Raw genomic sequence first — 19,434 nt, 5'->3', positions numbered from 1 at the left:
TTTTATTTTAGCCATGAGAAAACTTTTCCCTTAACCTCTCCCAAGGGTGCTCTTATGCAAATATGATTACAGACACAACAGTCAAGTCGAGCTCAGCTCCTCCCCAAACAGTGACTGAGGACTCAGGACTGAGTTACGGAGTCAGAACCTAGTTCACTTTTGATTGTTGATTCTGAAGGTCAAATGTATTTTTCTGTTCCCCATAAATATTAGAATACTATAAATAGTTTTGTGGCCTCAAAGCTGTTTTAATGTAGTTCTGTTTTTTACAACCTTGTTTATATCTGTTATTGCTATAAGGAAATCTCCCATGGTAAGAGAGTAAAGACAATGGTAGTGTAGTGAATGTGAAAATGAATTCTGCTCATCACTGCACCTGTTTCATTCAGCTGTCGCCTTGCAGAGACAACTGAATCAGGATATAGACCAATGTTTAGCATGGCAGACTATCTTAAATAGGTTTACTGATGTTGTACTTTCTCAGTCAGTAAAGTTCGACTACATGCTCTCAGAGCCTTCAGAGACCTTGAGAAGCAGATTTTATTTCCAAAGAACACAAAATTATACGTCTGGTGATTTTTTTCAGCTATGAAGAAGAAATTCTTTCTGGAGTAGTGTTGGCTTTCTGAAAACTGCCTTAAACATTGAACAAGTTTGTCACTCCTTTCATTATAATACTTATTTCAAAGGAAATTCAGCTATGCTTTGTGTCCTTTAGCTCTGACTTAATGATGACTCCTTTCAATTTTCCAAATGGTCGTATGTTGGAAAGCAACGGCCTTTCCAAAGCGTCCGGACACTAGGAGAGATTTGTGACTACTTTAATCAAAACAAGCGCATTGCGCCCTCGGCTATTTTTACTGTGCCAATATGTTAAAAGAAAACATCGTAATGGGGTTCATTTTCATTCCCAGAATGCCACAGCAAATCCAGCAGGCTATCACAAAGCCCTCCTGAGTCTATTAAGTGAAAACAACATTTAAAATGATTAAAATCAAATTGCAAATTGAGAAAATAACACGAGAAATAATAAAATAAAATAATTTATACTTATATGCCTATTCAAAAAAAGATAAAGACTTTTTTTATAAACATAGTCTATAAACCAAATGCATTGCCAAGGTTTGTACTGTGCCTAACCGTCAAAGTCTAATTTAGATCTGATGCCTGAACTACAAGAACTTAAACCTAAGTTCCTTCAAATAATTTGATGACAAAATAAGAAACACTGCTACATTATTTTCTTCTGTACAAACATGAGCAAGTCTGTTAGACATAGCAACAATCATCTGTAAAACCGACCAAAGCCTGAGCAAGACAAGGATTATTTTAAGGGAAAGATCTAATAGCATTAGACCTTCAACTCTTGGCACAGACTCTCGGATCCATATTACAGACGAAGGCAGGTGCATGAAAGAGAAGGAGATCCTAAAAATACACTTGAGAATCTTTGGGAAGACCAGAAGACACTTGGTGGGTCCTCAGTCACCACAGTTGTGTCTTTAGCTTTCGGTGCCTATGAAAAGCTACGAATGTCCAAAAAAAGAGGGTTATTGAGACAATAATTAATTAGTATTTCATACAATGTAGCTGCAATAGAGCTGTGTAGGATATAACATTTACTCCTTCACATTTAAAGCGATTAATAAATGCACTGCACATAAACTAAAATATTTTTCCTTTGGTCGTTTGTAAAACAGTTAACATTTCTCAAATCCCTGAGTTAATCAGCAGATAAGCTGCGGTAATTGAAGGTTTAAAAGCCATGCAGCCTGGCTGGAGCTGGATGCTGTGTTGCCACAGTCAAATGACACATCAACAGTTTATAGGGTGGATATCAGAAACATTATCAGGTAAGCACTTCCCTGTCCTGAGCCCTCCAGATTGTGAACAATGCCTCCAGGGCTTGTTTGGATTACCAAAAGCATCTCTTCTCAGACAGCTCATTTGCCTTGATCTGCTACAACGTGTCCCACAGGAACCTACACACACCTACAACAACTCATTGAGACACAGAGACACCAGTGGCTACGAGCTGACAGGCGTGTGCAGTGTTACTTCAGCTGTCTGTGCCATGGGGAGGGGGGGGGGGGGGGGGGGACAATGACAGAAAACACCTTTTAACAGAAAAGAGCATGTATATTGTGTTTCGTTAATAGCAGCAGCAGAATAAACTCCTGATAAAGAGAGGAAACGAGGAGACAGCTGGAGAGAGGAACTACCACAAGCAGCTTTCAGTGAATGAATTATTGTCACGTTGGTCAAACAAACAGCGCAAAAACGCGTCACGCATGGATTCAACAATGTGCGCATTCAGTAAAAACTGGTCTTCATCTGCTCCTTCTCTGTGAATTGAATGGCTTTCGTTACATTACCATTTGGAAGCCTCTCCGTGGGAGCTGCCTGTTTGTCCATCACACCCCATATAAAGGCGTATCAAAAGTCAAATGCTTGGAGGCAACGAATCGCCGCGCAGAGCCTTAAAAAAACGCCCGGACACCCACACACGCCTCCTCCAAAAAAGTATTGGATGTCCAAAGGAATCCAGTCACCCCCCACTTGAAAGTACATATTTGACGGGCCACTGTGAGGCAGAGCCTGCACTCCAGCTTAGCGTTCAGTTAGGCACAGACGCCCTAGCCCCTCTCCCCGCTCTCTCCTTGGTTTTCATTTGGACGTTTTGGTGGAACAGCAATAAGCAGCCATGGATGCCATCAAGAAGAAGATGCAGATGCTCAAGCTCGACAAGGAGAACGCCTTGGACAGAGCTGAGCAGGCAGAGTCAGACAAGAAAGCAGCAGAGGACAGAAGCAAACAGGTCGGCTGAGTTTTTGTGTGTGTGTGTGAGGGTTTTTTTTTTTTGTTTTGTTTTTTCTTTTGTGGAAAATCCCAAAGATCCATAGAAAAAGCAGGAATACAAGTAGCAGGATAAAGCTGCTGCCCTTTAAATGGATCACCACCTAAGTACGGATTAATTGCTTTCATGGATAATCCCAAATAAGGATTAAATTAAGAATAACCCCATCCTTATTGCTATTTTTGGATGTTCTAAAGCCTCTGAACTATTTTGGTAATTGGTGATATAGCTACACATAGTCTAGAAGAAACTTAGAAAGTAATGTTGTTCAATCATACATTTAAATCAATGGCATGTTTATTCCATATCCTGTTTAACTTGATAATGTTTCTATATGCATGTGTAGTTAGAGGACGAAATAAGAGAGTTGGAAAAGAAAATGCGTGTTACTGAAGACGAAAGAGATAAAGTGTTTGAGGAGTTCCAAACTGCTGAGGAAAAGCTGCTGACTGCTGAGGAGGTCGCCGCCAAGGTATCTGAACCTGACGTGCATGGGCTTCCCTAACTTTTCTCTCTCTCTCTCTCTTTCTTTCTTTCCTCTGTCCTGTCATCTCCTGTCGTGTCCTGTGTTTTTCACTGTACGCGCTCTTGCGCCTCTGCGCGCTCACGCCACTCCGTCTCCACGCTGATCACCCCTGAAACTGTCCCGCACTGAAACTCGCCTCAGCTTGAGGACGATTTGGTAGCTCTGCAGAAGAAGCTGAAGGGAACTGAGGATGAGTTGGACAAGTACTCCGAGGCTCTTAAAGATGCCCAAGAGAAACTTGAGCTGGCTGAGAAGAAAGCCACAGATGTAAGTAAGGAAGGGATTCACAATGCCACCATTCCCGCACCACGCTTCCCTCACACCTTCATTCCCTGGTCACTGTGACTTTGGCACATGACAAGTTCACCACCACAGAGGAGCAATGTCTCCTCTCTGTGCTCACTCTCTACTGTTGTTTCTTTTAAAAGATGTCTTTGCATGGGTGGCGTTTACACACCTGCCCATACAAACTCCACATAAGTTTCAATCACACATGATATCATTGTTTATCTGTATGAAACACATGCACAATCACATACAAGTCCGCCCAAAGACACTGAGATTGGCACTGAGATAGGTCTCTGGCCCAAGGAGAAGTCTTTTTTAGAGTGAAAAGAGAAGGAGCCTAATGTGCAGTCTTCCCAGCGAGCGCCTGGATAAATATAGACTACTGCTTTATATGGTCAGCCTGGAGCGCACATCTGCGGGCTGCGCTCTTTGCTTACCAAGGGGAAAACACGGTTTCCCATCAAAATGGCCCTGACAGCTTAACAATTAAATAATAATAAACGTAGCTTTAAAAGAAAAAAAACTATAAATTACCCAAAACCATTATTTAAAAATATTTTATAGCTTTTTTTTTTTTTTTTTTGTTTTTTTTTTTTTGTTTTGGGGTGATGAGAAAACTGTAAAGAATTTGAACGTAGGCATTTAAAGTCTTAAAGACTAATTAGGATGAGTCCATTTGAGCAGACAGAGATGTGCAGTGCAGCTTAAAAGTTTTAAATCAATTCAATTCATCTTACTTGTACAGGACCAAATCATGACAAAAAAAAAAAAAAATCAGCTCCAGCCACTTTTACACAGTACACGAAATTACTACTCAGTGTTTCATGGCCTTGCTTCTCCCTTTCATATTTTTGGAGAGAATTTCTGTGATATTTGCAAAGGTCTACTCTGTAATTACTGTGTCCAGCAAAAGAATTGAATGACCCGCAGTTTGAGTTTTACTACGATATGTACTGCAGACAGTTGACCCGCAGGGGGCGCTGTGGCTCCGTCAGTTCGCCACAAGTATGATTATTACAGAGTGCAGGCTGGGTGTGTTCCCATTTTAAAAAAAAAAAACGTTGTTACTTAAAATTCATTAAATCTCCCATTGTATTATTTTATGTGGCTGTGCAGCACATTGCATTGTGATGTTGCAAAACATGTCACATCCTTTGTGACATGCATTTTGAAAATCAGCGGTACTTCCTGGACAGATAGGAGGCATCGCAGAGAGTGCGTCTCTTTGAAAAGCTCGCGCATTGTCCTCCCCGCGTCCGCGCAGCTTTTCAGCACAATCAAGGACGTCACCTCGCTCCTTGTCGGCTTCTCGGAAACTGTGCTGCACCTTAGAGCTCAGGTTTTTTTTTTTTGTTCATCCCATCCTAGTTTGTAGAGTAAAAAAAAAAAAAAAACAATGGCCGGAGCCACATCGCTGGAGGCGGTCAAACGAAAGATCAAATCCCTGCAAGATCAGGCAGACGGTGCTGAAGACAGAGCCGAGAGATTACAGAAGCAGTTGCTTGAGGAGAGGAAAGCCAGGGAGCAAGTAAGCATGTTGTGCGGCCAAACCGGGGCTGCTTATCCCACAGTCCGTCTCCTTGTTTAGCCTTTTCCTGTGTATATGTGTGTGTGTTCACTTGCAGTCTCAGCTGGGACGTGCAGCGATTTCTCTTTTGTTTATTCTGCAGCGCTGAAAGCTGAGCGCGACGATATCACCTCGAAGTGATCAGCGGCTTAACAGCCTGCTGCTCCTGGATGAGCGCTTATAATTGGTAACGTTAGGCCGCTGATGCTCAAGTCGCGGCGGCTGAGCGGCCGTGAAACACCGCATCACTGGGTTTCTCAGCTTCCTGCTTTGTTTCTACCCGCACCTCCTTTTGCTGCACCCGGTCGCAACGGTCCCATCCACAGCCCACGGTCCGTTTATCCAGTTCTGCACAGGTGCCGGCGCAAGGTGCTCGCGAGATTTTTACGTTTTCCAGCAATCAGGAAGTTGCAACAACAACTGGGGCAACATTGAAGTTGCCAGGTTGCACAGTGAGCTTTTGCTCTTTGACTTTGCCCATATAAGGACAGCGGGTTTTCACAGCTACTTAGAGTGATTTCCCTCCGTGCACACACAGCTACAGTTATCTAACTCTAGACGGGAAATAAATCTCCCTGCAGGGACTGAAGCAGTCTGCGTTTCCGTAATTCATCATAACCAGCCGCTATGTGTTTTTTAAAGGACGCTGAATCCATTACTTCGGATTGCAGACTGTTAAGAGCACACCTAGAGATGTACTTTGGTCCAGCACTCTGCACTCTCATGTGCGGGCAAACTTCTGGTTGCTGCATCCTGTTTTCACTGTGCACATTCAAACAGTCTCCTACCTGCTGAGCACACGTCAGAAAGCAGAAGTGCATTCAAGTTTGAATCATTTTAGAAAGAGTTTGCTCTGTTGTGGCAGCACATGCTGATACACTTACAGCAGACTCTCCCCAAAGACACCAGATCATTTACGGTGGATCTGTGTTGCAAATGTGACCAGTTAAATACATACACGTTTATGTTGTATGTGCATATACACACACCAGGGCACACAGGGTACATTCTTTGGGCTGACGTGTATGTCACTTTCACCGTTTCCTGGTTGTTTGTTCAGGACAGAAACTACCAAACTCTGACACGCTGCTTTTCCCTCCTCAGGCTGAGGGAGATGTCGCTTCCCTTAACAGACGTATCCAGCTGGTTGAGGAGGAGTTGGATCGTGCTCAGGAGCGTCTGGCCACTGCCCTGACCAAGCTGGAGGAGGCTGAGAAGGCTGCTGATGAGAGTGAGAGGTGGGTTTCTTTAGAGCTATGTAGATCCTCACGATGTAGCTCGCCTGCCGGGTCTCACCTCCTGACTCCTGTCATTACTTCACTGTTCCCTCAAACAGAGGCATGAAGGTCATTGAGAACAGGGCCATGAAGGACGAGGAGAAGATGGAGATCCAGGAGATCCAGCTGAAAGAGGCCAAACACATCGCTGAGGAGGCTGACCGCAAATATGAGGAGGCGAGTTTGTCAGCCGCCCGAAGCCAGCTGAAACAATTCTGCAACACCAAACATGCAGTTGCTCATTTAATGCAATTAGTGGCTCCTTATAATTCTCCCAATTATGACAGTTATGATTTATAGAGTTGATTTTGTTTACACATCAACACTTCACATAGTTCCTACAGTGGGTTTATTAAATGTATTATAACACACTTTAAGGTAGCTGTATGCCAACAAGCATTAGATACAGGTATATGTACCGAGCTCCAAACCGTTAATGAATGTGTTAACTGCTATAATTTATTTTAACAGTATTAGTGTTTCCTTTTGAGGAAAACCCCTTATACCACATCTTGCTTGTGCAATACCACGCACCACACTTCACCAGGCGTCATGCAACAGTCATCAAGTATCCGCTGTGCCTTAACACTTTTTTGTGCTGCACCTAAAGGTGGCCCGTAAGCTGGTCATCATTGAGGGTGACCTAGAGCGTACAGAGGAGCGCGCCGAGCTCTCAGAAAGGTAAGCTGTTTCCCCCTCTGCGCACATTAAATCTGCACTTTCACTTGCGTGTCCACTGTGAAAACAGTTGGCGCTTTCAGCACTAACACACAAAGTAGAGGACTTGTTTCCATTTGAACAGTGTGCCCTGTGTTCTTACTGTATGTGCTGATCATTTGCATGCTGTCCGTGGTTTGAATGGTTTTGGCTTGCACTCGTATGCCAAACCCACTAAAAGGCGAGCACGAAGAGCGGAAGATGAGCTAAGGGCTTTGGAGCAAGGCATGAAATCATTAGACTCTTCAGTCATACAGGTACAAACAACGACTAACACGCACTTGTATCTTCAATGAGGGGCTCTTTTCACTTTCATTCATGATGCTGAATGAAGCCTCTGCTTAGCTTGCTCTGCTTGTTCCTTTCCTCCCTTATGCTCTTGTGATGGGTTTGCTAGACTCTTTGATGCCTCTAACATAGCAGAGACTGTGCAAGAATAACACACGGTGCATTTGAGAGAAACATGATACTCGGCTCAACAAGCATTCACCAAATTATTTTTTAGACAAACTACTTTTTGAGTGATTTTAACTGTTTTGTTGCTAATCTCACAAACCCTGCTCTGTTAAGGCTCCTTTAAGGTACTTGGGGTTCTCTCCTCGTTTAATCCCTGTAGTTCTTATTTATTTTGTGTCCTCTCCCTCCCTCTTTCTTACTATCCCTCCACCTGTTGACCTGTTGTCCGCCTTTGGTTCTGTCCACCCTCGCTTCCCTCCTTTTCCTCCACCCTCCCTCCTCTTCTCCTTTGCAACTATACCCCCTCGTCTAAAACACCAGCAAATGCTCTGAGCTTGAGGAAGAGTTGAAAACTGTGACCAACAACCTGAAGTCACTGGAGGCCCAGGCTGAGAAGGTAAGTGTGACCTGCTGGATACGGGCATCCTGTCAAACCCCTCATCTCCTCAGTAGACTTGATGCTTTGGGAACAGAGGAGCCTGAAGCTGTTTTAATTTCATCATACTTACTTGCATATATCTACTAAGTTATGTGGTATCAGTTTGACTAGATTAGGAGAGTCAGGGTTTGACTCCAGTGTTTTTGTCCCACAGTACTCACAGAAGGAGGACAAGTACGAGGAGGAGATCAAGGTCCTCACCGACAAGCTGAAGGAGGTAAAGTTTCACAAGACCTTATCTGGAGTTGCAGACTGATTCCAGTTTGAGTGTTGGGCTGAAACATTAATATCTGTCTCCCCTCCCCAGGCTGAGACTCGTGCTGAGTTCGCTGAGAGATCAGTAGCCAAGCTTGAGAAGACCATTGATGACTTGGAAGGTACGGTCGTCTTGCACCTCACTCCACAGTTTCACTCTAGTTTTCATGAAATATTTATTATGTCAGTCATGGTATTTGGGTAAGTGCTTGTTAAAGAACCTCTTTAGTCCATTCTTTGGTTTGCTCCTCATGTCAGTTTCTGTTTCACTCTTAATATGATGTTTCTCACAGCATCATACTTTTGTTGTGGCGACTCTCGTCCTTTCTCTGCTAAGTCTAGTTGATTTGGTTTCAGAGTAGAAAAGAAAGGTTGATGTTTATCAGACATATCAGGCCTACAGTAGGTGTTGACTTGGAAGACCTGTGGCAGAGTGAAACACAGGGTCCTTTTCTTTATTTGCCCTATTTGCACATGCGTTCTGTTATTTTCTGGTGTAACTTTGTTTTCCTCTTTTTCCTAATTTTTCTGTCACCGTTTCCCATCTTCTTCCCTGTCTTGTCAATGGTCTGGATGCTTCACCCTCCACCTTCTTTTTATGTGCTCCTCCACTTTTGCACCCTTTCACCACACCTCCCCTACCCCTGCTCGCCCGGCACACCAATAGATGAGTTGTATGCCCAGAAACTGAAGTACAAGGCCATCAGCGAGGAGCTGGACCACGCCCTCAACGACATGACTTCCATGTAATTCTCGACTTGCCGTGCCTGTCTGCTCTGCTGTCGCCCTCCTTTCCCCTTCTCCGAACACCATTTGCCTCATCCCCATCATCCCCCTTATGTTTTCTTGTCTCAGACTCATGCATCATTGCATCCATTTTATAATCTTGAAATGATTATGCAGCCGTGTTTTACCTAGTCTCATGTAATTTAATGTCTTAAAACAGACATTGTGTTATTCCGTGTCTGTGTAGTTGAGACTGACTTGCACTTGTGGGGATATTACTGATACTGTGCCATCTGTATACGTATCAGTGGTGTGTTAAGTACTTTAAACAGGGTTAAAGAATGCATGAACAAAAACAGCATGGGTCTGTTTTTTAGCAGATTTTTATTGTCTATTACTTTTATGTGACAAGTAACCACTGCTAAGTTTGTGAGTTTATAAATGTTTATCCATCCCTAATTATCCAAATACTTCAAAATCCTCAGCACCGCATGCCGGTTGTCTATTGAAATGTCTTTTCTATGAATGCCATACACTGTAACCCAAAGTTATGTGTATTCTTTCCTCTTTCCTCGACTACTAATATGGTCTACTTCTGTGTAGAAGAAAGACCCCCTGTGTGTTTGCGAGACCCCTTTGTGTGTTGTCATTACTCCAGTATCATTTAGCATTATGTGTTGTCCCTCAAACATTTGGCCCTTCTGTGGGAGACTGGAAAGGTGCACCACATCTGTCTCGTTTAGAGCGTCTCTTTGTGTCTTAGCAGAAATGTAGCTCACAGGGTTTGTGTCTGTGAGTGTTGTCTTTGTCACAATGCATTCACCTTGTGCATTGCAGTTTTGTAGTGCGGTGTGGTTCTGGTGTATAGTGGTGCGCATCTCAAATTTCCATAGGTCCCACTCCAGCCCCCCTTGGTTCACTATACTTCTTCTCTCCCACACAGATAAATTGTTTACACCTCATCAAAGACGTCTCCTGCCACCTGAGCGGCATCTGTCTGCTCTCTCCAGCCTTCTCTCCGTTTTCCTTTCCCTCTCTGTCTTTGCTTTCCTGTCCTCATGTGTTCATCCTCATCTCAAAGTTAATTGTATCCCATCTCTTGTACAGAATCCTAGAGTCTTTCTGCGTTGTATAAAAAATAAACGTCCTTCCTTCTATGTAAGCTGTATCTCTTTAATCTGTCCTTTCATTTCTTTTTATTTATCAGTGGCTCCAAAACAGAAAGCCTTGAGTTTAAGTTATGTTTTTGATTTTGTTTCTGCATTTCAACAAACCATTAGTTACGTTTTACCCTGCTCTCTCTTTTGTGTAGTTTTGTAGACCTCAGTGGACGTTCTTTTAATTGTCTTCAAATATTGTTCTGTGAAGGTTATATATTAGAAATATTACAGTAAGGACAGCAACCTAGAACAACTAGAGCTACTTGAATGAAAGCTGAGCCGAGTTGTCTTCTCTCTTAGTGTTTAAGAGTGATGCATACCAGCATTGTTCAACCTGTAGCAGTGACAGGATGAGTTGACTGGAAAGACTTGAGGATTGGAGGGTACTGGCATTGGATTGTTATTAGGAAGTTTGTAGTAAAGTTTAGAAAGGGCTGTAATGGTGAACTGCAGAGCAGTATGTAAGATTTGTTGAACCTCGTCTGGTTGCTGAAAGGATTGGATGAATCAGTGATTATGACACATGGGCTCTGTATGATACTCGGTATCCTGTCATATACTTGAATAAATTTACAATCCCACATTCTGAGTCTTTTTATTAAATTCTCTGCCATAAAGTCAGACACAGAAAGAAAAGCAGAAGTGAGCGAGTCTCTGGAGTTGTGTGCTTTGAGACCTCATAATTCAAATGGGGCTGTAGAACAACTGCCGTCCCACATCCTTAAACTCGGAAATGTCAAGCCAAAATTAAGCAACAGAAACACAGTTTCTCAGTAACGGTTTTTATCCAGTACTGATGTTGATGGGCCCCATGGAAGCATATAGTAATATCCGACCAAATAAACAGTCACAGGATTTGTAGATTATTTTCGTCTGTTTGTTGCCACACTATCAAAATGGAAAAATGTGTTGACGTTTAAGGGTCTTTTAACCTTTCTGGATCAAATCTGCTCTTCCCCTGTTTCCACTCAACCAACTGTGATCCTTTGCTCTACATGCACAGTAAAGAATCTTAGCTTGCTAAGACTCTCTCAAAGCACTTATCAATCAGTTACCAGCTGCTCAGATATTTTCAGCATGCCTTAAAAAGATTCAAAAGCTCTTCTGTGATCTGTTTTACAGAAGGTAGGCATCAGTAGGCATTGCACTTTCTCCTTTCTAATTTTTCCGCTGACTTTCTGTCCTGTCTGTGTTTTTCAATTCGCTTTCTGACTGCGAAGATCGCCTCTACCAGCAACTAGAGAAAAACCGCCTTCTCACTAATGAACTACGTGTGGCCTTGAATGAAGACTAATCTGTGTGAATGTTTGATCTGTTTCCTACAGTTTTGATTTTAATGTGTGTTTGACAATCTAATCCAGTGTAAGATCCAAAGTTCTTCCCTTTGCATTGTCCACGTACAATGTCTGCACTGCTTGAAATTTGTGTTGCTGCTTGTGGAAATGTAATTCAAATATAGTGAAATTCAGGGATCATATCTAATATACAGTATAATTTTCTAGTCATACAATTTATTATTATAAGATTAAACAATAATCATGCATTTGTGGTTTGTATTTAGTATTTCTGTGCATTAATAAGAGGTTTGCTGTAGACTGTAACCTGTTTGCATGATTGCTTGCATATCATACTGTGAGTTTGTTTACTGTGTGTTTTTCTCTTGTTTTCTGTTAGTGCTGTGTAGGCCTGGTTAAAAAGCACTCTAACTTAATAACTCACCTGAATGATGTAGCCAGCTTGAATATTACTGAAAGCTAACTGACTCACTTACCATAAGTGTGAGATTGAAACTTCTTCATTTAATGTTCTAACAGAGAAACTGTCACAAGCTAAAGAAGAGAACCTCGAAATGCACCAGATGCTGGACCAGACTCTAATGGAACTGAATAATTTGTGAAAACACAGTCTGACCCCACACACACTGTGGCTTTGGCTTTTTGTATTTGCACCTTGCTTACCATAAACCTCTTTTCGCGTACCTTGCCCATGCTGAAGACCAAACCGCCAGATGCTATTCCTGTTGCACCATCATGCCTTCAGCGGATTTCAACCAAGGAGCAAAGCTAAGGGGAAGTAAAGCTTAACCATTCCCTTTGACAAAGCCTAAAGTGAGAAACACAATTGATTTCGCAAGCCAGTTCTTATCTTGTAATGATGTCTGCCTTATGCAATCCTCGGTTTTTATTTTTTTAAATTTTTTGACAAGTCATCTGATGAGATGGCGTGTGCCATTGGTTGCAAAGATCGTTTTTTTAATATCTGCATTGAAGCCGAAGCTGATCTGGTACATTCCATTCTACCTTTATTATGCACATACCAAAGGACAAAGTGGAGAAATTTTGCACCTAATTAAACCTCAACGTTATGCACATTTGCATTACACAAGACAAACTATTTGAAAAGAAACAAATGCCCTTCACAAATGTAAGTATGCATTAGCTGTGCCTGTCAGTATGTATACTGGTGCTACTGTATTGTTAAGCAATGGTCAAAACATGCATTACAGTATATTCTTTCTTCAAAACCGTGGTTCAAAATTTGTTCATCTTGTCTATAAAGTATCATTTCAGTCATCTGGTTGTGCAATGTGTTAGCATTGTTTTAATGTAGATGTTCCAAGTGTTTATCATATCTGAAATGTAAAATGACTATTAATAAAAGCACGTTTTGAAAGTTTTCTAATTTGGTTTGTGGAGCATACATAGCCTTATTCTTATTATCCTTTCTCTACAAAGTTTTATTAGATTATGGTTTGATTAAACAAAAAGCTTTTTTAATAGGCTACATATTTCCCACAGAGATGTAGAGTGTGTTACATTTTCAGAACAAGTAGAGGTCTATTTATTTTGCAGCTTTATTGCATTACTCCTGGCTCATTTTCACTTGACCTTCAACTTGATTCACAGCTGAGGGAAAAACATAGTCACGTGTTTCTTTGGTTCACTGGAGATCGCTAAGCACTACTGGACCATATCAGTGCACATTCAGAGAAGTCAAACCTGGTAGTGGTTGTGGTAAACCTTCTGACATAGGTGTACTGTTGGAAGCTTATTTAAATAACCAACAGAGTTAATGGCCTTATCATGCCCTATATATGTTTTGCATACTATCTTACTTTACTCTGTAGCTGTCAGTGGAGTTAAACACTATTCCCCTGAAACGTGGAAGAGTTTAAAATCCTGACTACTACTAACTCAAACCCTCAAAAGTAATATTTAGTAGTTTATTTAGGCATGGTTTGTGATAAAAAAAAAAAAAAGTATCTTTACCTGTCTTGACTGCAACAAAGTAGTTTGTATGACTTTTATGAAAGTCTTGATGTACTGGGGAAGATAAGGGTATGTACATCTGAGAGAGAGAGAGGGAGAGATCTTATGTACGCAACTGCACAACCTGGAGTATGAGCTAAAGCTTGCATGTGCATAGATTATATAGTCACAGGGTTCAACATTGAAACTGTGCAGTTGTGCAGCTCCATACATGCAGGCTGTGATGCACTGTGTGTACCAGCATCAAAAATATCTTATGCAGACCTGTGTCCACTACAACATTAAAACCACCAGGTTAATTTAATGTTTTGGCTGATAGGTGTAGGCCTACTGTAGCTGTCCTTCCATTCAGTTACTTTTGGTTCTATGTCATTAATTAACTCCAGATCAAGATGTAAAGGTGTGTTTGTCCTTTGTGTGGTAATTAAAATACACTCAGATGTTCATGTTAGAATATAATGGATGAGCTGTTTTTAATACTACAACATACAGATATAACGGTGATCACATCACATCGATGATCCTGGCCTCGGTCCTCCCCCCGCTCGATGTTTCATGAATCGTGCTTTGATTAATCCGGTCTGCTCTGAGGACGCACACAGGAAGCAGCTGCTCAAGTGTTTGCAGCTGATCAGCAAAGAGCAGAAACAGTGTTTCCAAAAATGTTGCGGTTCTTTTTGCCGAGTCGTTTCTGTGCCACTGTGCCTCCTTTGGCGTCACTTCGAGCCGGATCACGACTTAAGCAGCAGCAGCTGGCAGAAAGGCAGCGTGTTTTCAGTCCACAACAAAGACGATATGCTGGGGGGGCGAACACAGCCTCCCCCAAACACAGGTCCAAGTCCAGGATCTGGATATGTGGACTCGGTGTGGGGATCGCTTTAGCTGTCGGACTTCAAAGCCCGCACTGACTCATGTGACGATAACGTAGAAGTGGAAAAGGCGGATCGATACAGAGCTGCGATTAAAGTTAGCAGAGATCTGCTGCAGAGGATAAAGGTAGGCGTCGAGGTAGGCCTGTTGTTGACTGGTTTCTGATTGACACACCTGGTCTTTGCTGTTCGGTTTGTCACTTCGGTGCCCCCTGTCTGTGTCTGCTGTCAGGCTGAAGTCGGGGCTCCAGGGATGGTGGTTGGAGTCTCTGTGGATGGTGTTCAGGTCTGGTGTGAAGGTTGGTGCCTGCAAAGTCCATTTTAAAGGTGCTGTGTGTGTTCATTTACATGATCAGAAGACCGGTGTAACCAGTCTTGTGTGTTTTATGTGCCAACTTCATGTGTGTTGGTTGACTCAAAGCCTTGAGACAACAGGTTGGGCTCATTGGAAATTGATTAGTCTGACTTGTTTGCATAAAATGTGGGAAAGTAAGTAAAAGATAAATAAAAGAAGATAAAAATCCAATGAATGTTTTAATCATTAACTCAAATATACTTATATTACTTTTAAGGTTGGATTTCTTGTTACCAGTTTGGCTGGGACAGAGTTTCATGCTGTGTTACTGTGTTGAAGTGTTGGCAAGGTTCCTGGGAGTTGTTTCCAGATTGTAAACTAACACCACAGACTTTCTACTCACAACCAACCCAATAACTCTAACAACAAAATGAATTATTAACAACAAAAATAAAATAAAGCTTAAAAATAAAAAAAAGTCGACCTTTTGTCTGTGTCATGAATCAAACCAGTAGATTCTTAAGCTTTATTTCTGTCATGGTCTCTTTCACTTACTAAAAAATAATGTCATCGATGTTTATTACAATAAATAAACACATTGAATCACTATTATTTTCCAGATGCTTTAAAAATGAATTCCTCTCAATACGCATCCACATCCTCACGTGATCCATTAAAAATCTTAATGTAATTCAGGGATTGGTTATGCTGATTTGGAGAACCGAGTGCCATGCGGTCCACAAACGGTGATGCGAATCGCCAGCATCAGTAAGCCCCTCACATCTGCAGCTGCCGCACGTCTGTGTGAAGAAGGGAAACTAGATCTCGATGTGCCAGTCCAGCAATATGTCCCAGAATTTCCCCAGAAACAATATGATGGAAAGGATGTAAGTGATTTAAATCAATGCAACTGCAATATTTTAGTATTACATGAACATATTAATATCTATCTTAGCACTAATGGTTCATTTCTGTGCTTATCTCACAGTATTTATTCTGTTGTTTCAGGTCACTATAACCCCTCGTATGATTCTCTCCCATCTAAGTGGGATTCGCCATTATGAGAAGGATGCAAAGAGAGTGAAAGAGGACAAGGAAAAAGCGAAGCGACTTTTAAAGCCACCAGTAAAAGAGAAAGAGGAGGAAAAGAGCTCAACTGGAAACAAAGATAAACCCACTACTGAACAAAACACCAAAAGCACAGAAGCCACTAAGGCGCAGAAGAAAAAAGAGTTTGAGCACGAGGAGTACTACTTGATGGACAACTTTGAAAGTGTCATTCAGGCCCTGGACCTCTTCAAGGACGATCCGCTCATTTTTGAACCTGGTAAAGCACATGATTGATATTCAAATATAATTTCAATCATAAAGTTTTTTTATTGTTAATATTTATGTTTTACGGCATTTAGGCACCACCTTTTTGTACTCCACCCATGCCTTTACCTTGCTAAGTGCTGTTATAGAGCGGGCTGCCGGGCGTCGCTTCCTGGATGTCATGATGAGCATGTTCCACGAAGTGGGAATGCTCAACACTGTGCCTGAAGAGAATGAGCCTATTGTTTACCATCGATCCAGGTAATTGATAAGGGCCTATGTCCGGTTATGTCTGACTTATTTCCCACTGGGAGACCAAATTAACAGATCATGCTTCTCCACAGATTTTACCATCTCAACAAGAGGGGTCGTGTTGTGAACTGCCCATATGTAGATAACTCCTACAAGTGGGCAGGAGGTGGCTTCCTTTCCACTGCAGGTGACATGCTGCTGTTTGGTAATGTGCTGCTCTATAGCTACCAGGTGGCTCACCTAAAGGACACCGAGGGCTTGCTCCCTGGCTTCCTTAAACCTAAAACTGTCAAAGATTTGTGGGCACCGGTCGATAAAACGGAGGCCGGCTGGGATAAAGATGGAATGTATGCCCAAGGCTGGCTGGTGGTGGAGAAGCTGCAGAAATACGGTCAGTGCAGGAAGCGCAGACACTACGTGTCACACACAGGTGGTGCTGTGGGGGCTAGCAGTGTCCTCCTGGTGTTACCCTGTGAGGAGACAGACCAGCACCATGGAGAGACCCTTATCCTCCCACAGGGGGTAGTGGTCACCATCATCACTAACATGCAGTCTGTGGGACTCAACACCACAGCACTGAAAATTGCACACGAGTTTGACAAAGCCAGAAGCATGTAAGAGTAAGGTGTTTACAGAAGTGTGTGGGTTTACATTTTAAAGAAAAATCTTTTTAGATAGACCTTATGACAGTTTGTGTAGTTTGGATGCTGGTGTAAATACGTGTGGGGGTTGTTTTAGGGAACGGAATAAATCTTTTAAACATGGATTTTATATACGTTTTAGGAATTTTTGCTAAGTAACCTCATTTTCTATGACACTCGGCAGGGAAGTCTTTCTGCCACTAGGTGGAAGCAACATACCACACTTAATGTAATAAACAACAAGGCCACTGACCTATATCAGTTTGGTGATTTTATATGTCGAAGTACACAAATGTGTCATTTTACCAGTCAATTCAACAAACATCTGCACACAACAGGTAGAGGTCTGCTGCAGTTTAAACCATCATGTTATGGCTACAACTTTTCTGTGTAACATACTGTATTGTGACCTTTTCAGGGCCCACCCTGTCCAGATATTTCCTTATTACATTCTGACAGTCTTTGTGGGTTGACCCAATACTTTAACACTTTAAACAGAAACATAAGGTGATCTTGTTGCAACATATTCACTGCTGAGCCAACTTTCGAGAATACTTTTATATCCTGTTGGCGTCAAGTTGACTTTTAATTGTACAGAGCGACAACAATGATGATCATCATTGATTCCAATGATCAAATTTTATTTATTTATTTTTCTATTGAAGTTGGTTGCAATTTTGCTTTATAAGAATACTGGAGTCCCACCACTACAGATAGGTTAAACCACTGGCAATGCAGTCCTCTTCTAAACTAGCTGAATTGAACCAGATTTCATGCCACCATTCTCATTAGAAAACTCCTGGGATCTTCTCTGACCCTGTTTTTAGCTTTAAGGGAACTGATGAATAGCTTGGGATAAGCTAATTATACAGACTTACCACACATAGAGTATCACAAAGTTTGAAGTGTGTGTATGTGTGGGGGTAGGTGGTCTACTGCCAGAAATCACACAGTGAAATCATTCAGTAGTGATCATACATGCCTATATTTACACAGTTACATTGATTCAAGGCTTCATTTGATTATTCATTACAAGTTCAATATTTAGAATAACATTTCACAAAACAGTTTTTACATAGTCCAACGATGCTTTGGTAATACATCTGAGACAAAGCACATAGATTGAAATGTGATTTTTAACGTGAGTAACACCAGTGCCAACTTAATAGCTGTTAAAAAAAAAAGGCTACTGTAAAAGGTGTGATTCAATTCTCACCCACTTACACTTGTTTCATGTCCTGTTTGTGTGTTAATGAGTTTTGCCTTTGTGTAGCTTTCTGCGTGGAATCTACAAATCTCATGAGACGATTCATCAGTTATCAGCTCCTCACCTGCCTTGACTTTAGTTAGGGTCAGTGAAGCAGTTTTCTTCAGTTTGTTGCTCTTTTGTAGTCAAGTGTAATTATTTCATCTCATCAAACACACAATCAAAGGTGAAAATAAATGTAAAGAGAGATTATGCTCTTGGTTTTACTTTCCAATACTGTTGCCGATTGTTCTGTTGGTTCTGTTGCCTGGCTTTCCACATCCTGTGTGCAGACACAAGCAATGGTCGTTAGCTTTAAAATAATATATATATCTTTAGTACAGCATTATCAAGGTAGCATAACTCACTTCTACATCCTAATGTTAATTTTCGATGTCTCGAGAACTACAGTAAATCCATAAAGTGTCCTTACTTGTGCGTGTAGTAGATAACAACTGCCAGCACCACTAAGATGAGGAGGGCAACAATGATCACGGCTGCAATTAACCCGGCCTCCCCTGGATCTGTGACCTTGCTCGGAAGCTGGAACTGCTCACATCTGGCGCCTTTGTAATCTTTATTGCACCTAAAGTAAGACAGTAGGACGTACAATATTATAGACAGTGTGTCAGCACAGAGGAAATCAGGTATTGCTACATAAGCGTCAATAGGTTTACAAAGGCTCACTGGTAGACAGAGAAAATTAAGATTGATTTAACTTACACACAGGTGAGTGTATCCATAGAAGGTATTTTGTAGCATGTTCCTCCATTCATGCAAAACGTGGCCTCCTGCCCATTACAAGGGTCTCCGTGATCTAAGCAAACGTAGTGACATTTCAGAAAACATAGTTTTTATAAAACTGAGTCAGTTTCTGAAGTTAATTTTATAGTTTTACCTGCCATCATTTGGGATGTTTTGTTGCTGTTTCCTGAAAACACAAGACATATTTTTGCCACAGGAAAGGAAGTAATCTCTCACCACCAAGGAAGGCATCTCATTATCACACGTTTCAGATGCCAGCAGTGAAAATTACACCCATGTAATGTATGTAAACATTTTCTTAAAACTAAAGAACTGATATTCAGAAGACAATAAGTCATTAACCTGACTGAAATATCATAAAAAAATCTCTCCTTACCAGCGTGTGAAATCACGGCTTTTGGTGGTGAAGGTTGTAGTAGTGAAGGTGAGTCATAGTGAAGCTTCCAAATAACTCGGAACTGCTTTTTGTTGGACCTCTGCAGAAACTGTCATGTGGGTGTGTTCCTCCCTTGTCT

General features: G+C 41.7%; 3 protein-coding genes across 13 annotated transcripts; 2 read left to right on the top strand and 1 right to left on the bottom strand.

Annotated features, from left to right (window-relative positions):
* The first annotated feature begins 2,559 nt into the window (after positions 1 to 2,559).
* tpm1 (tropomyosin 1 (alpha)) lies at positions 2,560 to 12,950 on the top strand. 11 transcript variants are annotated; one of them, XM_033326014.1, is made up of 10 exons: positions 2,560 to 2,818; positions 3,204 to 3,329; positions 3,525 to 3,650; positions 6,343 to 6,476; positions 6,575 to 6,692; positions 7,126 to 7,196; positions 8,010 to 8,085; positions 8,282 to 8,344; positions 8,435 to 8,504; positions 12,083 to 12,950. In XM_033326014.1, the coding sequence occupies exons 1-10, from the start codon at positions 2,705 to 2,707 to the stop codon at positions 12,163 to 12,165; spliced, it is 981 nt and encodes a 326-aa protein (XP_033181905.1). In that variant the 5' UTR covers positions 2,560 to 2,704; the 3' UTR covers positions 12,166 to 12,950. The 11 variants fall into 11 exon arrangements, with proteins under 11 accessions (XP_033181905.1, XP_026220822.1, XP_026220826.1 ...); XM_026365034.1 differs by lacking the exons at positions 3,525 to 3,650; positions 12,083 to 12,950 and adding exons at positions 9,050 to 9,128; positions 10,052 to 10,851 and having other exon boundaries at positions 2,561 to 2,818; XM_026365037.1 differs by lacking the exons at positions 3,525 to 3,650; positions 8,010 to 8,085 and adding an exon at positions 7,414 to 7,489.
* A 986-nt stretch (positions 12,951 to 13,936) lies between these two features.
* Positions 13,937 to 17,031, top strand: lactb (lactamase, beta). Its single transcript, XM_026365030.1, is given in 7 exon segments — positions 13,937 to 14,430; positions 14,432 to 14,545; positions 14,639 to 14,705; positions 15,398 to 15,588; positions 15,710 to 16,028; positions 16,111 to 16,276; positions 16,360 to 17,031. Coding segments are annotated over 7 exon segments (1,614 nt in total). The 5' UTR covers positions 13,937 to 14,199; the 3' UTR covers positions 16,886 to 17,031.
* A 501-nt stretch (positions 17,032 to 17,532) lies between these two features.
* Positions 17,533 to 19,382, bottom strand: LOC113165492 (pro-neuregulin-4, membrane-bound isoform). Its single transcript, XM_026365044.1, has 5 exons — positions 19,296 to 19,382; positions 19,053 to 19,085; positions 18,878 to 18,971; positions 18,588 to 18,740; positions 17,533 to 18,437 (listed from the first exon to the last, which is right to left on the bottom strand). Exons 2-5 carry the CDS (start codon positions 19,060 to 19,062, stop codon positions 18,365 to 18,367), a joined length of 330 nt encoding a protein of 109 aa, XP_026220829.1. The 5' UTR covers positions 19,063 to 19,085; positions 19,296 to 19,382; the 3' UTR covers positions 17,533 to 18,364.
* Positions 19,383 to 19,434: the final 52 nt, after the last annotated feature.

This window comes from Anabas testudineus, chromosome 6 (assembly GCF_900324465.2).
Source record: "Anabas testudineus chromosome 6, fAnaTes1.2, whole genome shotgun sequence".
Taxonomy (NCBI): domain Eukaryota; kingdom Metazoa; phylum Chordata; class Actinopteri; order Anabantiformes; family Anabantidae; genus Anabas; species Anabas testudineus.
The sequence above is the reverse complement of the archived record's forward strand: the minus strand, read 5'-3'. Positions and strand labels throughout refer to the sequence as shown.